The sequence below is a fragment of the Zalophus californianus genome, chromosome 10, assembly GCF_009762305.2.
Source record: "Zalophus californianus isolate mZalCal1 chromosome 10, mZalCal1.pri.v2, whole genome shotgun sequence".
Taxonomy (NCBI): Eukaryota; Metazoa; Chordata; class Mammalia; order Carnivora; family Otariidae; genus Zalophus; species Zalophus californianus.
In genome coordinates this window covers 89755230-89772450 of record NC_045604.1, presented here as the reverse complement: position 1 = coordinate 89772450, position 17221 = coordinate 89755230, and the positions used below count along the sequence as shown (strand labels likewise).

At 48.0% G+C, this 17221-nt stretch overlaps 1 protein-coding gene across 1 annotated transcript; it reads right to left on the bottom strand.

The window, feature by feature from the left end:
* Positions 1 to 6786: 6786 nt before the first annotated feature.
* On the bottom strand, positions 6787 to 17009 carry NDUFAB1 (NADH:ubiquinone oxidoreductase subunit AB1). The gene is made up of 5 exons (XM_027611645.2): positions 16801 to 17009; positions 10434 to 10550; positions 9078 to 9165; positions 7732 to 7828; positions 6787 to 6947 (listed from the first exon to the last, which is right to left on the bottom strand). Exons 1-4 carry the CDS (start codon positions 16966 to 16968, stop codon positions 7737 to 7739), a joined length of 465 nt encoding a protein of 154 aa, XP_027467446.1. The 5' UTR covers positions 16969 to 17009; the 3' UTR covers positions 6787 to 6947; positions 7732 to 7736.
* Between the last annotated feature and the right edge of the window lie 212 nt (positions 17010 to 17221).

The window sequence follows — 17221 nt, the reverse complement described above, 5'->3', positions numbered from 1 at the left end:
CAGGCAATACAGTGAATTTGGTTTATTTCCTGTGTTAGCCAGAATGACCAACGGGTCGGACCCACTCGGGGAAAGGCAGTCCTCCTTCCGTGCTCTGGCCTCCAGGCGTCAGGGAAGCTGCCTCCTTGTCCTTAAGCCTTCTGACTAGCGCCATGCATGACTTCACCTGGCCACTCAGCCTTTGAGGACATGTTTAATAAATCACTGGGAGGAGCTACAGCTCTTGCAGCAAGCTGCAAAGACCGGGGTTGGGGGGGAGATCTATTTCCCAAAACAGGACAAAAACAGTCCTTGGCATGAAGAGTCACTATAGTTTGTCACAACTGGTTTTGACCAGTACCACCCACGGGCCCTCTCTTCTTCTCTGCCCACTATGAAAATGTTCCTGAAGGTTCTGGTCTCCTTGCCCCTCCCAGGCTCCCCCCCCCCCGCCATTTTCCCAGTATCTCAATCCCAAAGCAATGCTGTCAGGTCCTTAAGGACCTGCTCTATGGGAGAGAGGGGCGGACTGTGCCACGTGCTACACATTGGTTGATGGCCACCTGGAGAATCTTCTGTGTACAGAGGGTGCTGCTGGGTTTTATCCCAGTTTTGAAGAGTTATTTCAGGCACCTTCAAACTAATAGGATGATCGACTCCTCAGATGGAGAATGAGAGAAACTCCAGCCTGAGGGGAGGTGTCTGACATTCTCTCAACAATAGTAACTGACAGAACTCTCTCTGTGGTAGGCATCCCATGAACCAGACAGGGCAAGAGGCAATGACTTCTTCCTGCTCTTGCTCAAGAGGTGCTCTGGCCAGCCCATCCATGCTATGGGGGTGTGACATGCTTCCCACCCACGAGCTCTCTGCCAACACTACGTGGCTCCTTGAGCCAGGATTAACTCCTCTGGCTTTCCCTAGTTCATCAAGCCTAATTTTGATCTGAAGCCTTGTTAGCCTTACTGTCCTGATAGAACCTTTCCTACTGTTCACCCCGTTTTATAACTCCGAAATTTTCAAGTTTCTTCTGTTTTACCCCTCCTGCCCCTTATCTAATTTTAATTCCTTGCTGTTTTCCCTTTTTTTTGTTGTTTTGTTTTGGACATTTTCAAACCTACAGAAAGTTGAATATGCTACAGTGACCACCTCTTACTTTTCACCTAGCTTTCACCAGTTCTTAAAATACTAACCACACATGCTTGCTTGCTTCCTCAGACACACATGCACTTTATTGTTACTGGAATGTTTGACAGACATGCAGACATCATGGCATTGAGCACTCATCTCCTCAGAATGACACTGTCAGACCTTACCACAACAGCATTGTCTCGCCTAGGAAAACTGTCGACTCAGTAATACCTGATATACACACCGAAGTATCTTCTAGAGCTAGTGTTTCCCAACTCATAGTCCTTATGTTTTTAAAGATTGATTTGAGAGAGAGGAGAGAGGGTGAGCTGGGGGGAGAGGGAGATTCTTAAGCAGACTCCCTGCTGAGTGTGGAGCCCAATATGGGGCTTGATCCTAGAACCCTGAGATCATGACCTGAGCCAAAATCAAGTTGGGCGCCTAACCAGCTGAGCCACCCAGGCGCCCCTGTTTTTAAATCTTTATCCCAATCTTGTGTTTTTTTCAATACTGTTTTAGCTTTTTTGTTGCTAATCTTGGTTTTTCTCTCTCACCTGAAAGTAATTTCCCCCATATATTTCTTTCATCTTAATTTACATGGTGACCCCTAGATCTGTTCTTCCCTTCTGTCCTGAGTCTTGCTCTTCTTTATGTCATGAGTTTGTCACGGTTGGTCAGAGCCGTGGTTCTAGAGGAGGCATAGTCAGGGAACTAGCACCTCATGGGGCAGAATCCTCTCATCTGCTGATCACTCTGGCTTCCCTCCCACATCTAAGTCTAGGACTTACCGACTCCAGGGCTCTAGGACTCCGAACTCTTGGTTTTTGGTGACAATCTTGATTCACATGACGTAGGCAAAGTGATATGGCTCGTGTAGCCGGAAAATCCAGAGTCTCAGACCTAGCCCAGTGCAGGCGCTCAAGTCAGGTTGTCAGGCGCCTGACCCGCTAACTCCCAACTCTGCTTTGCCACCTAGAGCTCTTAATTGGCTTGTTGCCCCTGCCCTCTGCAAACACACAAACATGGTAACCTTAGCATCTAAAGCATGTCCTAATTGACCTCCATTCATTGTTGAGTCTGGGGCTTTCAAACACTCCAAACTAGAAAACAGAGCAGCTTTGGCAGACCACCTAGCAGGCTTTTGACCTCTTGCCAGATGCCAAGCCAGTGCTACTTGGTAAGGGACTTGTACACACTGCCTTCAGGTCCTGTGACATCAGCTCCTTCATCGAGTCTTAACCATGTGCCAGGCGCTGGGTCAGATGATGCACATGCGTTGTCGCTAGCCCTTTGCCACATCCCTGGTCACCCCCGCTCTACCTATTAAAGGAAATGGGTGCAGAGAAGCTATGTGGCTGGGTTGTGTGCCCGCCAGAGGCCATTCAAAACCCGGTTTCGGCTTCACGTGTAACTAGTCTGTGCCCTAGATAGCACCTTATGGTTGAGAACCAAGGAGGGAACTCGGCTACTTTTTCCTTTGTGGATTTCTTCTTTCCCTGGTTTAGCTATAGGTGTGTTAAGGGCACTACCTTGTGTTTGTAAGTCCTATTTTTAAACTTTGAATCCTGACATTTGTTTATTAATTGGCTGCCATGTTAAAAATGGAAACAGTAATACGTGTACTTGCTAAAGAAATTTTAAGGGGTAGGTAATCCTCTCAGTTCTCAGCTCTGATCCATCCTTGAAGGAGGTAAAATTCGCACATGTAAGGATCCGTCCCAGGAACTGAGGGTCAGTCATTCTCACTTCAAGCCCTTAAAGCTGAGAGCCTAACTCAATGGGGACTTTGCAGCTGGAGGGAACCAGCCCCGGGGAAGCGCCTGGCGAACACTCGGGACTCCAGCCCCGTGGCTCCAGTCTGGAGTTTTTCTTAAGCTCTTGCTGGTTATCCGTCATTTGCTTGGGTATCCCGCAAACAAATCCCACACAGTCCCCACCTGAAATTCTGTCGCCCTTCAGTCTGATCCTCCTCCGTTACCTATTTCAGACAGCTACTCAGGCAGCACCCAAGCCAGACACTTGAGATCCTAGGCTTGCTGCGTTTTTCATCTGACCAAGTGCTGCCATTTTTATTCCCAGAATATCTTTCCAGTCCATCCCTTGTCATCCCAACCCCAAAATCTGCGTTTTTGTCATGGGCTCTTCCATGCCCTCAGCCCACTCTTTGCATAGCTACCAGTGTCTGAGGCCAAGTATATCTGACTGTGTCTCCCCTTTAGAAGATCCTGTCAGCACCTGCTGCCGACACGTTCTTTAATCAGACTGAAGCCCTCCTTTGTGACCTGATCCCAGCCACAGTAGGGAGTCACAGGCAGCTCTGCCCATGAGTTCATGCTGTAGCAGTGCCCAGACTGAGCGAACAGACGACCCACCTCCTGTCTTGGTGTACACTGCTCTCCTGCCTGCCTGGGTAGCTCCTACAGAACCTTAGGAACTCTGCTCAGGCCTCACTGCCTGCCAGTGGCTCTCCCACACATCAGCACCTCTGCATGGTTTTCACGTACTTTTATTTTTTTTTAATTAAAAATTTGTTTAAAGATTTTATTAGAGCGTGTGCCAAGAGCATGTGCCCACAAGCAAGGGGGAGCAGGAGAGGGAGAAGCAGGCTTCCCGCTGAGCAGGGACCCGACGCGGGGCTCGATCCAGGACCCCGGGATCATGACCTGAGCCAAAGGCAGACACTTAACCGGCTGAGCCACCCAGATGCCCCTGTATAATTTTTTCTGAAGATTTATTTATTTTAGAGAGTTCAGTGGGGAAGGGCAGAGGGAGAAGGAGAGAGAGAACGTCAAGCATACTCCCTGCTGAGCATAGAACCCCACCTGGGGTTTGATCCAGGACCCTGAGATCATGACCTGAGCCAAAATCACAGGTCAGCTGCTTAACCAACTAAGCCACCCAGGCACCCCGTTACTTATTTTAAGAGTACGGATTAACAAAAATAAGCCAGTGTATTTACCATATCATGGTATTCATCACTAACATTTTGGTGTTTTATAGAAATGGGATCATGCTATTTATGTTTTTATTTAAAACACTCATCTTTCCATGTCACTGTGTAAAATTGTTTAGCCAATCTCATATGGTTGGCTATCCACCTATATGCCATCAGTATACTCTTTGTTACATGTACCATGAAGTTTATCCCTTTTTAGTCTGACAGCTTTCAAACCAAAAGGTGGACTGACTAGTTCAGTGAACGGGCATATGCACACACATGCTGTCACCTGGCTGCCAGTTGTTAACATTGTGCTGTTTTCACTGTTTTCTCTTTTGCTGAACCATCTGAAAGTTAGCTGGAGACGTCTTGGTGCTTTACCCAAAACGTCAAGATGTCTCTATCCCGAGAATAAGGTCTGCTCCATAATGCTGTTATTAGACCTGAGAAGTTCAACTTGTATCACCTACATACAGTCCAGTTCTCAAAACATTCGTTTCCCCAGTCCTTTCACATAGCATGAGGTTGACATATCTCTGGTCCGTGTTAATTTAGAATAGTTGCCCTCTCCTTCTTTCCCCATGGCACAGATGTTTAAAGTCCCACCTTCTGGATTCATTTGCTCATGATCAGATTCAGGTTAAATGATTCCAGCCAAACCCAGAGGTGACGTCCGTCTCGGCCCATCAGATGGGGAGCAGCGGTGCTTGTTGCATTCCTGCTGAAGCTGAGTAGGATGCATCACCCAGATTTTAAGTCTCCCTTACACACGGTGAGCTCTCAGAGAGCGGAGACGTGTGCTCAGGCCCTGCCTGGTGGTGTGCCCGGTCCATGGTGGGCGTGGAATGGTTTCATGGAGTGAATGAGTGCGCTTGCCGTTGAGGGGACACAGAAGAGCCAAGAGTGATGTGGCAGAACTGGAGACGGGACAGGAAGCCAGTCACGACTGGCCTCATAGCCACCGTGGCGCCAAGGAAACGGCCTACCACAGATCCTCAAAGGCACTTGTAGGAGGCCATTAAACCAAATGCACAGGAGCGCCTGGGTGGCTCAGCCAGTTAAGCATCTGCCTTCGGCTCAGGTCATGATCCCGGGGTCCTGGGATCGAGTCCTGTGTTGGGTTCTGCGCTCAGTGCAGAGTCTGCTTCTCCCTCTCCCCCTCCCCCATTTGTGCTCGCTCTCAAATAAAATCATACCAAAAAATAAAAGCACACAATCTCATTCACTGTTTTAATTCACACACCCTTTGAAATACTACATTGGGCCAGTTCACGGCCTACCTATGGTGGCACACGAGTCTGTCAAAAGATTTTTCCAGCAAGTTCTTAGAGTAGAAAGGTCTTTGCAGTTGCTTAACATCCAGGTCCTAAAGTAGCATCACCAGCCAGTTATCTGTGTGTACTCAGTGACTTTTTCCCCTTACTCTGGCTCCTTTGAGACTTCCCACAGCTGCAGGATGTGAATGGGTCCCTCCGCAGGTGTGTGGTTAACACAGCAGTCAAGTGGTCAGTTCAGTGCCAGCACCGCTGAGCTGCGGGACCTTCAGCAGAAACCACCATGGGGGCGTTTTTTGGCAAAATGTGCAGCTGCCAAGGGGTTGTAGAACCAGAAGACCAGTTGACCGCAGATGTTAAACTGTGGTCCATCCCCATGTAAGGAGCCACCGCGGCCTGTTTTTGTCTGCTTGTGGCTCTCCAGCACCCAGGAGGCACTCAGGCTATTTGCAGATTAGATGCTGCTGTCCAAGAGTAAGGGTGCTCCTTACGTGCCAATCTGGCATCTTCCAAGAACTTGTAAAGTATTAAAACATCTATATAAGGTGCTTCCTGTTGCTGGAAAAGGAGGCATGTCTGTCTCCTGTGCCTGGAGCGACACAGCAGGAACTGGCAGCGTCGGGCGGCCGCGGGAGGGACCCCAGGCCCGGCGGAAGCAGTCAAGCCCTTCCACTGCCTCAGCCCGCAGCCCCGGGAGTCTCGGCCAGCTGAGGGCCCCTCACAGTCCCTGCGCTTCTGTCACTACTTCCTATGCACCATAAGCCCTGGACTCCCTCCTCCTACAAACCATAAGTTTCGGTAAAAGTAGAGCAATTATTTGACAGGTCTCAAACGAAGTCTCATCAGGAGCAGGTAACTGCCTGCTTCCGCCCTGACACAGGACCTCACACAGTGCTAAGAATAAAAGAAGCAGCACTGCTACTTATGATGTAGGACAAAGGGATCTGTGTCAAACTGACCTTCCAGGAGCAGAGAGAGCTTTCTATCCTCCAAAAGTACTAAATTCTATTAATTTGGAAAGAGAGCCATAGGACAGGGAGGAAAAATCAGTCATATATGCTGGTGTCTGCGAATACATCTGATAAACTTAAGGCAAAAAACATTTTTCAGGCAAAAAGTCCTTTTTTCACTAATACTCATTCCTTACACTGAAGGCAATGGAAGAGAAACTTATTTCAGATACACTGCTAGAAAAGTCATTTTTTATATGCATGAATACCAATGACTAACCAGACAAATTTTTAAAAATATTAAGCAAAGTTAAGACTCGGGGTGCCTGGGTGGCTCAGTCAGTTAAGCATCTGACTCTTGATCTTGGCTCAGGTCTTGATCTTAGGATCATGAGTTCAAGTCCTGCACTGGGCTCCACACCCAGCAGGAGCCTACTTAAAAAAATAAAATATTAAGTAAAGTCAATATAAACAAGCACTTTACAGGCACTGAAAAAGTGGAGACTGAGAACAATGTTGCTTTACAGATTTATTTTCCAAAGGAAAAAACAGACAGTTTAAATACAAGTCTAAACAGAATTACTCTGTCAAAGGCAGCAGTAATGCCAAAACGCGTTCTCACTTCCAGACACTCGCCAGCATCTTCTGACTCTTCTCTCAGTGAAAAAAGGGGGTCTGGCAAAGACAAAGTTAGGTCAGTGTTTCTTTTTGGTGCACTGACTTTCAATGACTTGAGGTGCTCAATCCAGGGTAATCAAAGTTACACTTAATACAATGTTTATTAAAAAAAAAAAATCAACTCCTTGATCATACTAGAGCCTGAAAAACAATAGCTAATGTCTACGTACAGACTTCTTTACCATGTGCTGTTAAATAATTTGCATACACTACTGAATTTTACCTTCAGGAAAACCTCGGGGAGGCCCTGTCATTATCCCCATTTTACATTTGAGGAAAGAGGCATAGAGGCTAGGCAGTCTGCCCAAGGTCACCAGACTTACAGATCCGGACAGAGTGGAAAATAAAGTCTGCTGTCTGACTCCAGAGTCCAGCCTCTTAACCAGGAGGCCTCTCCTGCCTGATTAAGAGTCAGGCCATCTCAGCTTCCAGAATAACGGGCTGGGCTGACTTTGGGTCTGAAACCGAGGGCGGTGAGGTCTCCGCTTCTGGGTTAGCCTGCTCAGTGTTTTGTACAAGACTGCTTTTATGAGGAGGGCTGACAATCAAGGAAGTCCTGTCCAAGAATGAATTGTTCACGGCCCGTCTCAAGGATAAAGATGATCACTAAGGCCAGCCCCTCTGAGTGACAGATAACCAGAGAAGACCTATGTTTTATAACCAGTGAAAATCTGTCAAGCATTTCCAATGTTTCCATTTCTTCCCGAGTTTTACTTTATTGAAGAACTACAGAGAGGTTAATTCTATGGGAGGACATCATTCTGTAAGTTAAATTATTTACCTGATTTACTCATATACATCCTTCTTATCTGCAATGTAATCTACAATTTCTTGTGGACACATTAACTTCTCCGCATCTGTATCAGGAATTTCAAACCCTAAAAGTAAAATGTATAATGCATGAGTGTAGAAAAACAAATCCTTTAAAATTAAATGCATCTCAAGCTTCCTTACCACCCACACGTACATACATCAAAATTTTCCAGCAACCCTGAATCCCATTTAAGTTATGGGCCAGTTATGTTCAACAGTTATATCATATTGGTATAACAGCTGGTTCTTTTTTTAAAAGCTGTAATTCATAGGATAGAAAATTCACCCATTTAAAGTATAAAATTCAGTGGTTTTTGGTGTATTCACAAGTTGTGCAACCATCACCATCATCTAATTCCAAGACATTTTCATGAACCCATCCTGTTCCCATCCTACCCCTAACTGATACCATCCCTCTAGTGAGCATAATCTGTGAGGAATTTTAACGATGTTCTGCTCTGTAGGATAGCACAGAAGCCCCTTGGCTTTCATTCAGGAAACTTACCCAAAAACTGAGCCATGGACCCTTAAAAGGTCTCCTGTGCACAAGTGTCTGAGAAACAAGCATAACCTGGGAGTGTGCATGGGAGGCACGGCAGAAAACCAGGTGTGTGTGTGTGTGTCCCGGGCACAGCAGAAAACCAGGTGTGTGTGTGTGTGTGTGTGTGTGTGTCCCGGGCACAGCAGAAAACCAGGTGTGTGTGTGTGTGTGGTGTGTGTGTGTGTGTGTGTGTGTGTGTGTGTGTGTCCCGGGCACAGCAGAAAACCAGGTGTGTGTGTGTGTGTGTGTGTGTGTGTGTGTGTGTGTGTGTGTGTGTGTGTGTGTCCCGGGTGTGTGTGTGTGTGTGTGTGTGTGTGTGTGTGTGTGTGTGTCCCGGGCACAGCAGAAAACCAGGTGTGTGTGTCCCGGGCACAGCAGAAAACCAGGTGTGTGTGTGTGTGTGTGTCCCGGGCACACCCAGTTACTTCTCTGGGCATGGCCATTCAGGGTGCTCAGGTGTGCTCAGCTTCTCCATTGGTGAGGTTCTGCCTTCACCTTGGAGCCCCACCTAGACCATCCAAATCCCATCCTCCCCCAGGCTGCTTCTGGTCACTCAGCCCTCGGCACCACACTGGGCCCTCTGCTGGCCCCATGCCAAGTGTGTTCTAAGTGAATGCACCATCCCTAGTATTGACTTCATCTGACAGTAAGCACGTGGTGGGGGTGTGCTGTTTCTATTTCTATATTTGATTCAAACTCCAGTTGTGACCCCCAGCATTTCTTCCACCTAAATCATGAATCACACTGTGCAGACCCCAGACTTAGCCTATTACCAAATTCGTCCTCCATGGCCATGATAATTTCCACTTGGTCCAAACTGTCTAAGCCCAGGTCTTTCATAAAGTGGGAATTTACCGAGAGCTGCAAGAAAGGAACACCAGACACAAAACTCAGTCTGTGACAGTATTTGCTTCTCAAGATAACAGGTACAATGTCACTTAAGCATTACAAAGAAGATGCTTAATATAAAGAGACCGTATTTTAAATAAGAAGAGTGATAACCAGCATTTTATGTTTAACCTGTGCCAGCATATACTTAGTGTGCTTTATATGTTAACTTATTCAAGCTTGTTTTGAAAGGATTAACAATATACACAAAGCTAACGATGGATTTCACTTTATATATTTTATTAAGATTTTTGATCACTGCTTGGGAAAACTATCTTGGGGACAGAATGTACAACGTGGTGACCATACTAACGCTACACTGCATATCTGGAAGCTGCTAGGACAGTAATCTTAAAAATCTTCATCATAAGAAAAAAGTTTCTATAATGATGTGTGGTGACGGATGTTAACCAGACTTACCGTGATCAATTCACAATTTTTGGGGGCGTGGGGGGAGAGAATCCTATCAGGCTCCATGCCTAGTGCAGAGCCGGACACGGGGCTCGATCTCACAACCCTGAGATCATAACCTGAGCTGAAATCAAGAATCGGACACTTAACTGACTGAGACACCCAGGTGCACCCCCTTTTTTTCCCAATTCACAATATTATACAAATATCATTATGTTGTACACCTAAAACTAATGTTATATGTCAATTAGACCTCAATAATAAAAACCCCACTATCCTACCTACACAGCAGATTCAATTATTACAGAAGGAATTTGTTTATGCACCTCTATGAGAAAAATGCCAGTGGTTAAGTTAAAAAAGCAAGGTGCAGAACAGTGTTTGCAGTATTCGATCACTTATGTGTGTTTTTAAAAAGGAGAGTGGGGCGCCTCGGTGGCTCAGTCAGTTAAGCATCTGCCTTAGGCTCAGGTCATGATCCCACGATCCTCCCTGGAGTTGGCTTCTCCTTCTCCCTCCCCATCCCCCCACCCCGCTTGTGCACACGCGCTCTCTCTCAAATAAATCTTTAAAAATAAAAGGATAGGATATAAAGGTCACCTAGTACATAAAATATACATAAACATACATATGTGAATACACTTCCTTGCATATGTATTGAGTATCTCTGGAAAGATACACAAGAAGCTGATTCCACTGGCTGCCTCCCAGAAGGGGAACCGGTGGCTGGGAGCCAGGGAGACTTTTTACTCAATATCCTTTTGGACCCTCTGAATTCTGTACTGATTAAATACTCATTTAAAGAAAAAACATTAAGCCACATCAATTACCTTTTCTGGGTCAATCTTGTCATAAAGTTTCAAGACATAAAGAACACGGTCCTTGATCCCCTCTAACGTCAGAGGGGGTGCATCACTGTACTGGCGGCACAACTGTGTAACGGGAACCTAGAATAAGGGCAGGGAGAGTTGTTGAACCGAAGACGAATGCACTCACTCACAGATACCTTTCAGAGCTTTTAGCGCTTCCCAAGAACGACCTCCTTTGATTCTAACTGTAGCCATTAGGCCACCGAGAGTCACAACACTGGGTTATTTTCAGAAGCCCTAGCAGTCCAGCAGCATAAAAAATGGGCCTCCCATCCCCTCAGAGCCAGGACCGATCCCCCCCCCCCTGGCTCCTGCATTCAGCACTCCAGCTCTGGCCACTCGTCTGGCTCTGGGAGACAGGCTGCTGCTAAAATCATGCAGGGTCTGCAGATGAGTGTCTTCTTGTGGCACCTTCTGCAGTGCCTAGCCACTGTCACCTTTAATCGACACACCTGAGTCAAGATGGCACACCCGGAAAGAGCTGTCATGGTAAACAAAGAGGCAGCTCCCTGGAGGAGCGCACACAGGAAGGTCCAATATGGCCCCTGACCTCAGTCAGGACAAATGAGCAAGCTACCAACCCCCACACGAGGGAGCCCTACAGACCTCATAGTCCAATCTGTTTTCCTTCGGGGGAGGCTTGTCTTACTGCCACCAGCAAAATCATGAGCCTTTCTGAGTTTTGCCATGATGGGAGTAATATCTCAAATGTCTGTGATACTAGCCTACTTGATAATCAACTAGGTATTAGGGTGTTGGCTGGATTCTTTCACCAAATATGGAAGGAACTCCAGCTTAGAGCTCAGCAGGCTTAATGCCACGGAAGGCACAATACAGAACAAGAGGAAACAGAACAGCTGTCTGACATTTATGCTCACTGCGGAAGTCCCTAATCCGAACTGGTTTGTTTACCTTCTAAAGGTGATGTCAAGTCTGGAGTTCTTAAGTAAGTTAATTTGGAGTTCTTACAGCATTTCCCTTTAGAAAGTGGGTTTGCATGTTGGGGCTCAGGTCCCTTGGGACTGACAAAGGTCTATGAAAATCATAATAAAAAACACTGCCTAATGAACCAAACCTGTATACACCTCTGTTTAAGAAATATTTATCTTCAAAAAAAAAAAAAAATCAGGTACTGAAATCAGGTTTAATCAGCAAGCTATAAAGAGATTAGATGAAGAGCTTTCTGGATATTCTAAAGGATTTCTCAGTGCTTTCGGAGTTGAAGAGTACTGGTTCTTTTTTGTCTCTTTGTATACAGCGTTCTTTCCTTTCCGACTGCAGCGTGGGTTAAGGAGACCGCCGCTATGGGAACATCTCCAGGCCTACTTATCCACAATTGCTCGAAGTCTCCGAGCCACAAATAAAATGAAACAGCAGAAGGGAAAGAGACAGAGGGAGGAACAATGAGTTAAGTGGTGATGACAGGAAAGAAGTTTGAGCGGGAAGGATCTAACAGAGGCCTTGTCTGTGTGCACATCAAGAAGTGGTATGAGGGGGTACTGCTGCTGAGGAGAAAGAGAAAACCGGACCTTCGCTGCAGAGCCCACGAGGAAGGATGAGGCTGGGGATGGCAAACAGTACACAACTACCCAAGCGGCCCACTAGGGGTCAGCACAGTCCCCAGCCACACCAGCAGGTGCCCAAACTTGGGCCAGTGGGCATGACATGGAGAAATTAAAGAGGTCTCCACCTGGAGAGCACAGGCCAGTCCGAAGTGGGGGGCTACAGTGGGCTCAGCACAGGGCAGGCAGGTCTAGTGGTGACAGCTCAGACTCTGGAATAAGACCGCCCACATCTGTACCTTGGCACTAGCCATATTAGCTGTGTGGCCTTGGGCAAGTTACTTAACCCTCCAATGTCACAGTTTCCTTATTTGTAAACTGGGGCTAAGCAACAGTACAAAGCTCACAGCACCGCTGTGAGGCATCACTGAGGGAATGTGAAGGGCTCTGAACACTGCCAGGCACGTCCACAGTGAGTGCTGCCAAGGGCTGTCCAGGAGGATCGGGGTCGAGACTCTGGCGGTAGCGTGGCCCCAAAGTACTTGATCCTACTCCTTCCCTCTCAAGCCTCTCCTCCTGGCCTCTCTACGCACTTCTTACCATCAGTCAGACTGTGGCGCTGCACTGGGCACTTTACAAACCATCACCTCCTTTAGTTCTGACATCAGTCCCATTTTACAGACAGGAAACAGGAGACAGAAAAAGGTATCCCGCCTCAGGCCTTCCCAGCTTGGCCCCTGGGGAGGGCCTTACTGCCTCCTTCCTGCTGGATCTCAGCTGTTAAAAAAAAAAGAGGAGGCACAGAACAGGCAAGCAGCTCAGCAGTGTCCCCGACAGTCAGCAATGTTTCTGGTGGTGTTTTTCCCCAAGATCTACACTTAACAATTCTATGTGACACAAGTCACTTCCCACAGCCATCAGAGAAGGCACTGTGTGCAGGAAAAGAGTGACTACCCACTAGACTAGTAGAAACCAATAACCTGGTTCCTCCATCGAAATGCATCTGTCTCCACTCAGGTACATCTCTGACTAGGGGAAAGTGAGGAACCTCAATTTAAAGCTCAGGAGGCAGCTTTTTTTTTTTTTTTTTAAGGTTTTATTTATTTGAGAGCGAGCGAGAGAGAGCATGAGCCGGGGGCAAGGAGAGAGAGAAGCGGGCTCCCTGCAGAGCGGGGCTCTATGCGGAGCTTGATCCCAGGGCCCCCGGATCATGACCTGAGCCGAAGCTTAACCAACTGAGCCACCCAGGCGCTCCCAGGAGGCAGCTTTAAAGGCCAGCTCTACCAGCTGCCCTGGACAGCTCCACCCTGGTAGCCAACATCTCGATGTCAGTTTGGAAATAAATTCCTTAACTGTCTTCCAAAACGCCTGCTTGTAGACCTCTATTCCTTGTCAGCCACCTGGCGCTCTGGCCAGACACCTGAGAGCCTACCCCCACTCTTCCCACTGTCTCACCATCCATGTTTACTAGGCCACCCAGCCAGGCTGATTAGGAGGAAAGATCTCACTTATTCAACCAACCTTGTTTCATGTTCATTCCCTGCCACCTAAACAGAACATCCACATTCCTCAGCACCCTGCACAACATGCCTACCTCTTTACCTCAACTCGGGTCCCTCCATTCCACAGGCACCCTGAGGGTCAACCATAGGAGTGCCGGGCTCTCCTGGCCTCTGCACATGCTGTCATACCCTGCCCTTTGAGACCGTGCTCACCGGGGGCGCTGGTTATGTCCCTCCTCTGTGCTGTGCTCACACCTGTCCTCACGTGTGGCTATGTCTTGTCTTCATACACAGGACTGTCTCAGCAGCCTACGAGCCCTACCTCCTGTGCCGAGCACTGTGCTGTGGGTTGGAACTACAAAGATAAATAAAACATGACCGCTACCCTCAGAGAAGCTTATGGTCTAATGGAAAAGATCAAGCCAAATAGATTATTTAAGTTGTAATAAAAATGTGGCAAGAGGGGCGCCTGGGTGGCTCAGTCATTAAGCGTCTGCCTTCGGCTCAGGTCATGATCCCAGGGTCCTGGGATCAAGCCCTGCATCGGGCTCCCTGCTCGGCGGGAAGCCTGCTTCTCCCTCTCCCACTCCCCCTGCTTGTGTTCCCTCTCTCGCTGTATCTCTCTCTGTCAAATAAATAAATAAAATCTTAAAAAAAAAAAAATGGCAAGAGAGGTGCCTGGGTGGCTCAGTCGGTTAAGCGTCTGCCTTTGGCTCGGGCCATGATCCCAGGGTTCTGGGATCGAGCCTCATGGCCGGCGGGGAGTCTGCTTCTCCATCTCCCTTTGCCCCTCCCCTCGCTCATGCTCTCTCCCTCTCAAATAAATAAAATCTTAAAAAAAAAATGTGGCAAGAGCCACGACAGACGTATTTGTAGGCTGCTTCCTGAACAAGAGCTGTCATTCAGTCCTTGACAGGCAAGGAATAAAGAGATACCAAACTTGGAGTTAGCCCTGGAAGGACAAGGACATCCGAGGAGGGAAGGCCAGGCCAAGAAAATGAGGCATGGGAGTGTAGTGGGTCTGTGTGGGAAGAAATGAGTTCATGTTGCTGGAGACTGAAGGTTAAGGTGGGGCACAGGCTCTGAGGCTCAATAGGCAGGGCCCAGGGCTGCAGACACCTGAAAAAGACAAAACAGCTGAGCTCTCCCTGCACATGCGTTTTGCCTTCATCTGGGTGCCGTTGCCCCACAGAACTCTTCGGAAGTCCTCTTTGTGCTCTGGCTTTGAGACAATTCAGATATGGGGCCCGCTTGGGTCAAGTACAAGACTTCCAGGTTACATTCTAGGCCACTACCCTTGTTTTTCTTACCTTCTGTTTTATACTGTCTCATATTTTTATATCCAGGAGAACTGCTTTAGCTCCTTTTGGGAGGGTAAAGAGTTGGAATATAAATGAAGAACTAGATGCCCTAGAGTCAGCAAAGTGGATGGATCCGAGGAGAAAAAATCTAATGGAACAGAATGGGTGGAGTGAGCAATAGTCCCCATGAAATGAGCAAGGGCTGGAGGTGGAAGTTTGGGGTAACTGGGAAACAGGCAATAGCAGAAACCAAGAGAGTGAAGACACAGACAAGGAAGAGACTGTGGTAAGAGATCTTTGGAACTTACCAACATTTAAGGATTAGACAAAGTGCCAAAGGGTAGGAGCAGAGAGGTAGAGGGAAAGAATGAACCAAGACAGTGTAGAACAGCCTCGGGAACACAGCAGCAGAGAATAAGCTGGCAAGTTTAACATGAGGCTGCAGCATCCAATGAGATATTAACTAGTGTCTTTCTACTACTGTATCTCTAAACCCTTTACCTAGAATAAGGTCTAGTACATAGCTGTCCCTCAGTTTCTTCGACTGAACAGGTGTTTACTCTCTCTTCAATCAGCAAAGGATGTAAGGTGGTTAAATGGGAACACTTAGTCAAAACCACTTTGTAAATATAAATACAATGGTCCTTCCGCTGTACATGAACCAAGCAGAGGTAGTGGGGAACATCTCTGAGCACCCTGCTATTCAAGGCATGGTCCAAGGACCAGCAGCAGCAGAAGCTTCTGGGAGCCCACTGGAAATGAAGCCTCTTGGGCCCCTTCCCAGAATCTGTATTTTAACCCAAGGGATCTATAACAATCAAGTCTGAGAATCAGTGCTCTATGAATAAGGACAATCACTTTGCATTTTAGCTTAACGTGGAAATCAGTCTCAGGAACAAAACACTCGGCAATTCTATATAATGCCCTTTTAACTTCAGGGTGACACTGTTAACCTTTTGATTCAGGCAATGGGGCTAGTGCCTTATGAATTAATCCACTGCATTGTCAGTAAATCTCAACCCTAGCCACACAAAATAATCACTTGGTGAGTTTTAAAAACAGACACCCAGACACCCCAGCTCTAGAGACAATGACTAATTTGACCTGGGCATCCTTATGTTTTATTCTAAATGTAGTCAATACTGAAATACTGAAACCACAATTAAGTTCACAGGTTTGGGGGGGTTCTCAATTTGGCCTTGAGAGTCTATTCTACGTTAAGGCAGTAGTTCTTGATCTTGGCCAAACCCTTTAATCATCTGGGCAACTTAAATGGAAACCCATGCCAGGGCCTCACTCAGACAAGTAAAGGTGGGGGGAGGGTTGGGCAAGAGATTTTTCCCCTCTTTTAAGCTGCTCAGGTGATTTGAATGTGCATCTAGGGTTGAAAATCACTGCCCTAACCAAAATTTCTGCCTCACAAAGGTTTTATCAGACAGAAAAGCTAGATACTACTTTCTTCCTATCTTTACTTCCAGGAGGGCTATAAACAGGCAAAAGGGATTAGGGAGAAATCCTGGGCGCAGACTAGTCTGGAGAAGGTTGTAGGCCCGTGTGGCTTCTTTTTTGTACTCTGTCATCAGTTTTCCCCTAGAAAGCTATCACAACATTTGTCATTATCACCACGACTAACGGGGACCAGTATTTGAGAGTTTACCAAACACCCCAACTAGGTGCTCTCAAAACCTTGCTGCACCTCCACGAAGTAGAGATAGTACCCCAACTCTGCCGTTGAGACCGACAATACCGAGGTCACGAGACTGGCCCAAAGGTTCGGTAAGTGGCAGCCAGCATTCGAACCCAAGGGTGTTTGACTGGAAGGTCTGCGCCCCGGCTCATCAGCACTAGGTCACCTGGGATCCCAGCAGGGGTCAACCAAGCACCTTGAGGGAGTGGGATGGGCGGAGAGCCAGATGTCTCCCGGTCACCCCAGCCGCGGCTGGCGTGGCCCCGCTGCCTGGCCCCTCCCCCCCACCGCGATTCTTGACCCCTGCCAAGCCCCAGCAAAGTCACCGCGAGTCACCTGCGCGAGCACCGAGGCTGGCTGCGGAGCCCCAGGCCTCGTCCGGGCCCCCGCGGGGCACAGGGTGGTGCTGAGCGGCCGGGCCGCGGCCAGCGTGGGAACCCGGGGTAGCGGCACGAAGGCCGCGGGCAGCCGTCGGACACAAGCGGAAAGGACACGAGAAGCCATGGCTACGCCGACCCAGGATGCACTGCGCTGTGCCCCCCGGCCCAGTTTCCTCTCCGCTCGGCGCAGAGGACGCACAGAGCGGCGCAGCCGTACGCTGCTGGCGGTAGCGGCCCCTAGCGGCTCCTGGCGGCACTGCTCCCTCGGGGCGCGCGGTCCAGCCATCCAGGGCCAGAGGCAAAAGGCGGTTAGCGTCGGAACCTCGTTCCTCCGGTCTTTCCCTAAATACTAATCATTGACACAAAAAGGAACTTAT

Excerpts from the sequence above, each read along its gene's own strand:
- NDUFAB1 (XM_027611645.2), bottom strand. The coding sequence starts at position 16,968 with ATGGCTTCTCGTGTCCTTTCCGCTTGTGTCCGACGGCTGCCCGCGGCC. Across the intron at positions 9,166-10,433 it reads ACAAGATTGACCCAGAAAAG|CTCTCGGTAAATTCCCACTT; the intron begins GTAATTGATGTG and ends CCTTTCTTGCAG. Across the intron at positions 7,829-9,077 it reads GGCCATGGAGGACGAATTTG|GGTTTGAAATTCCTGATACA; the intron begins GTAATAGGCTAA and ends TTTTACTTTTAG.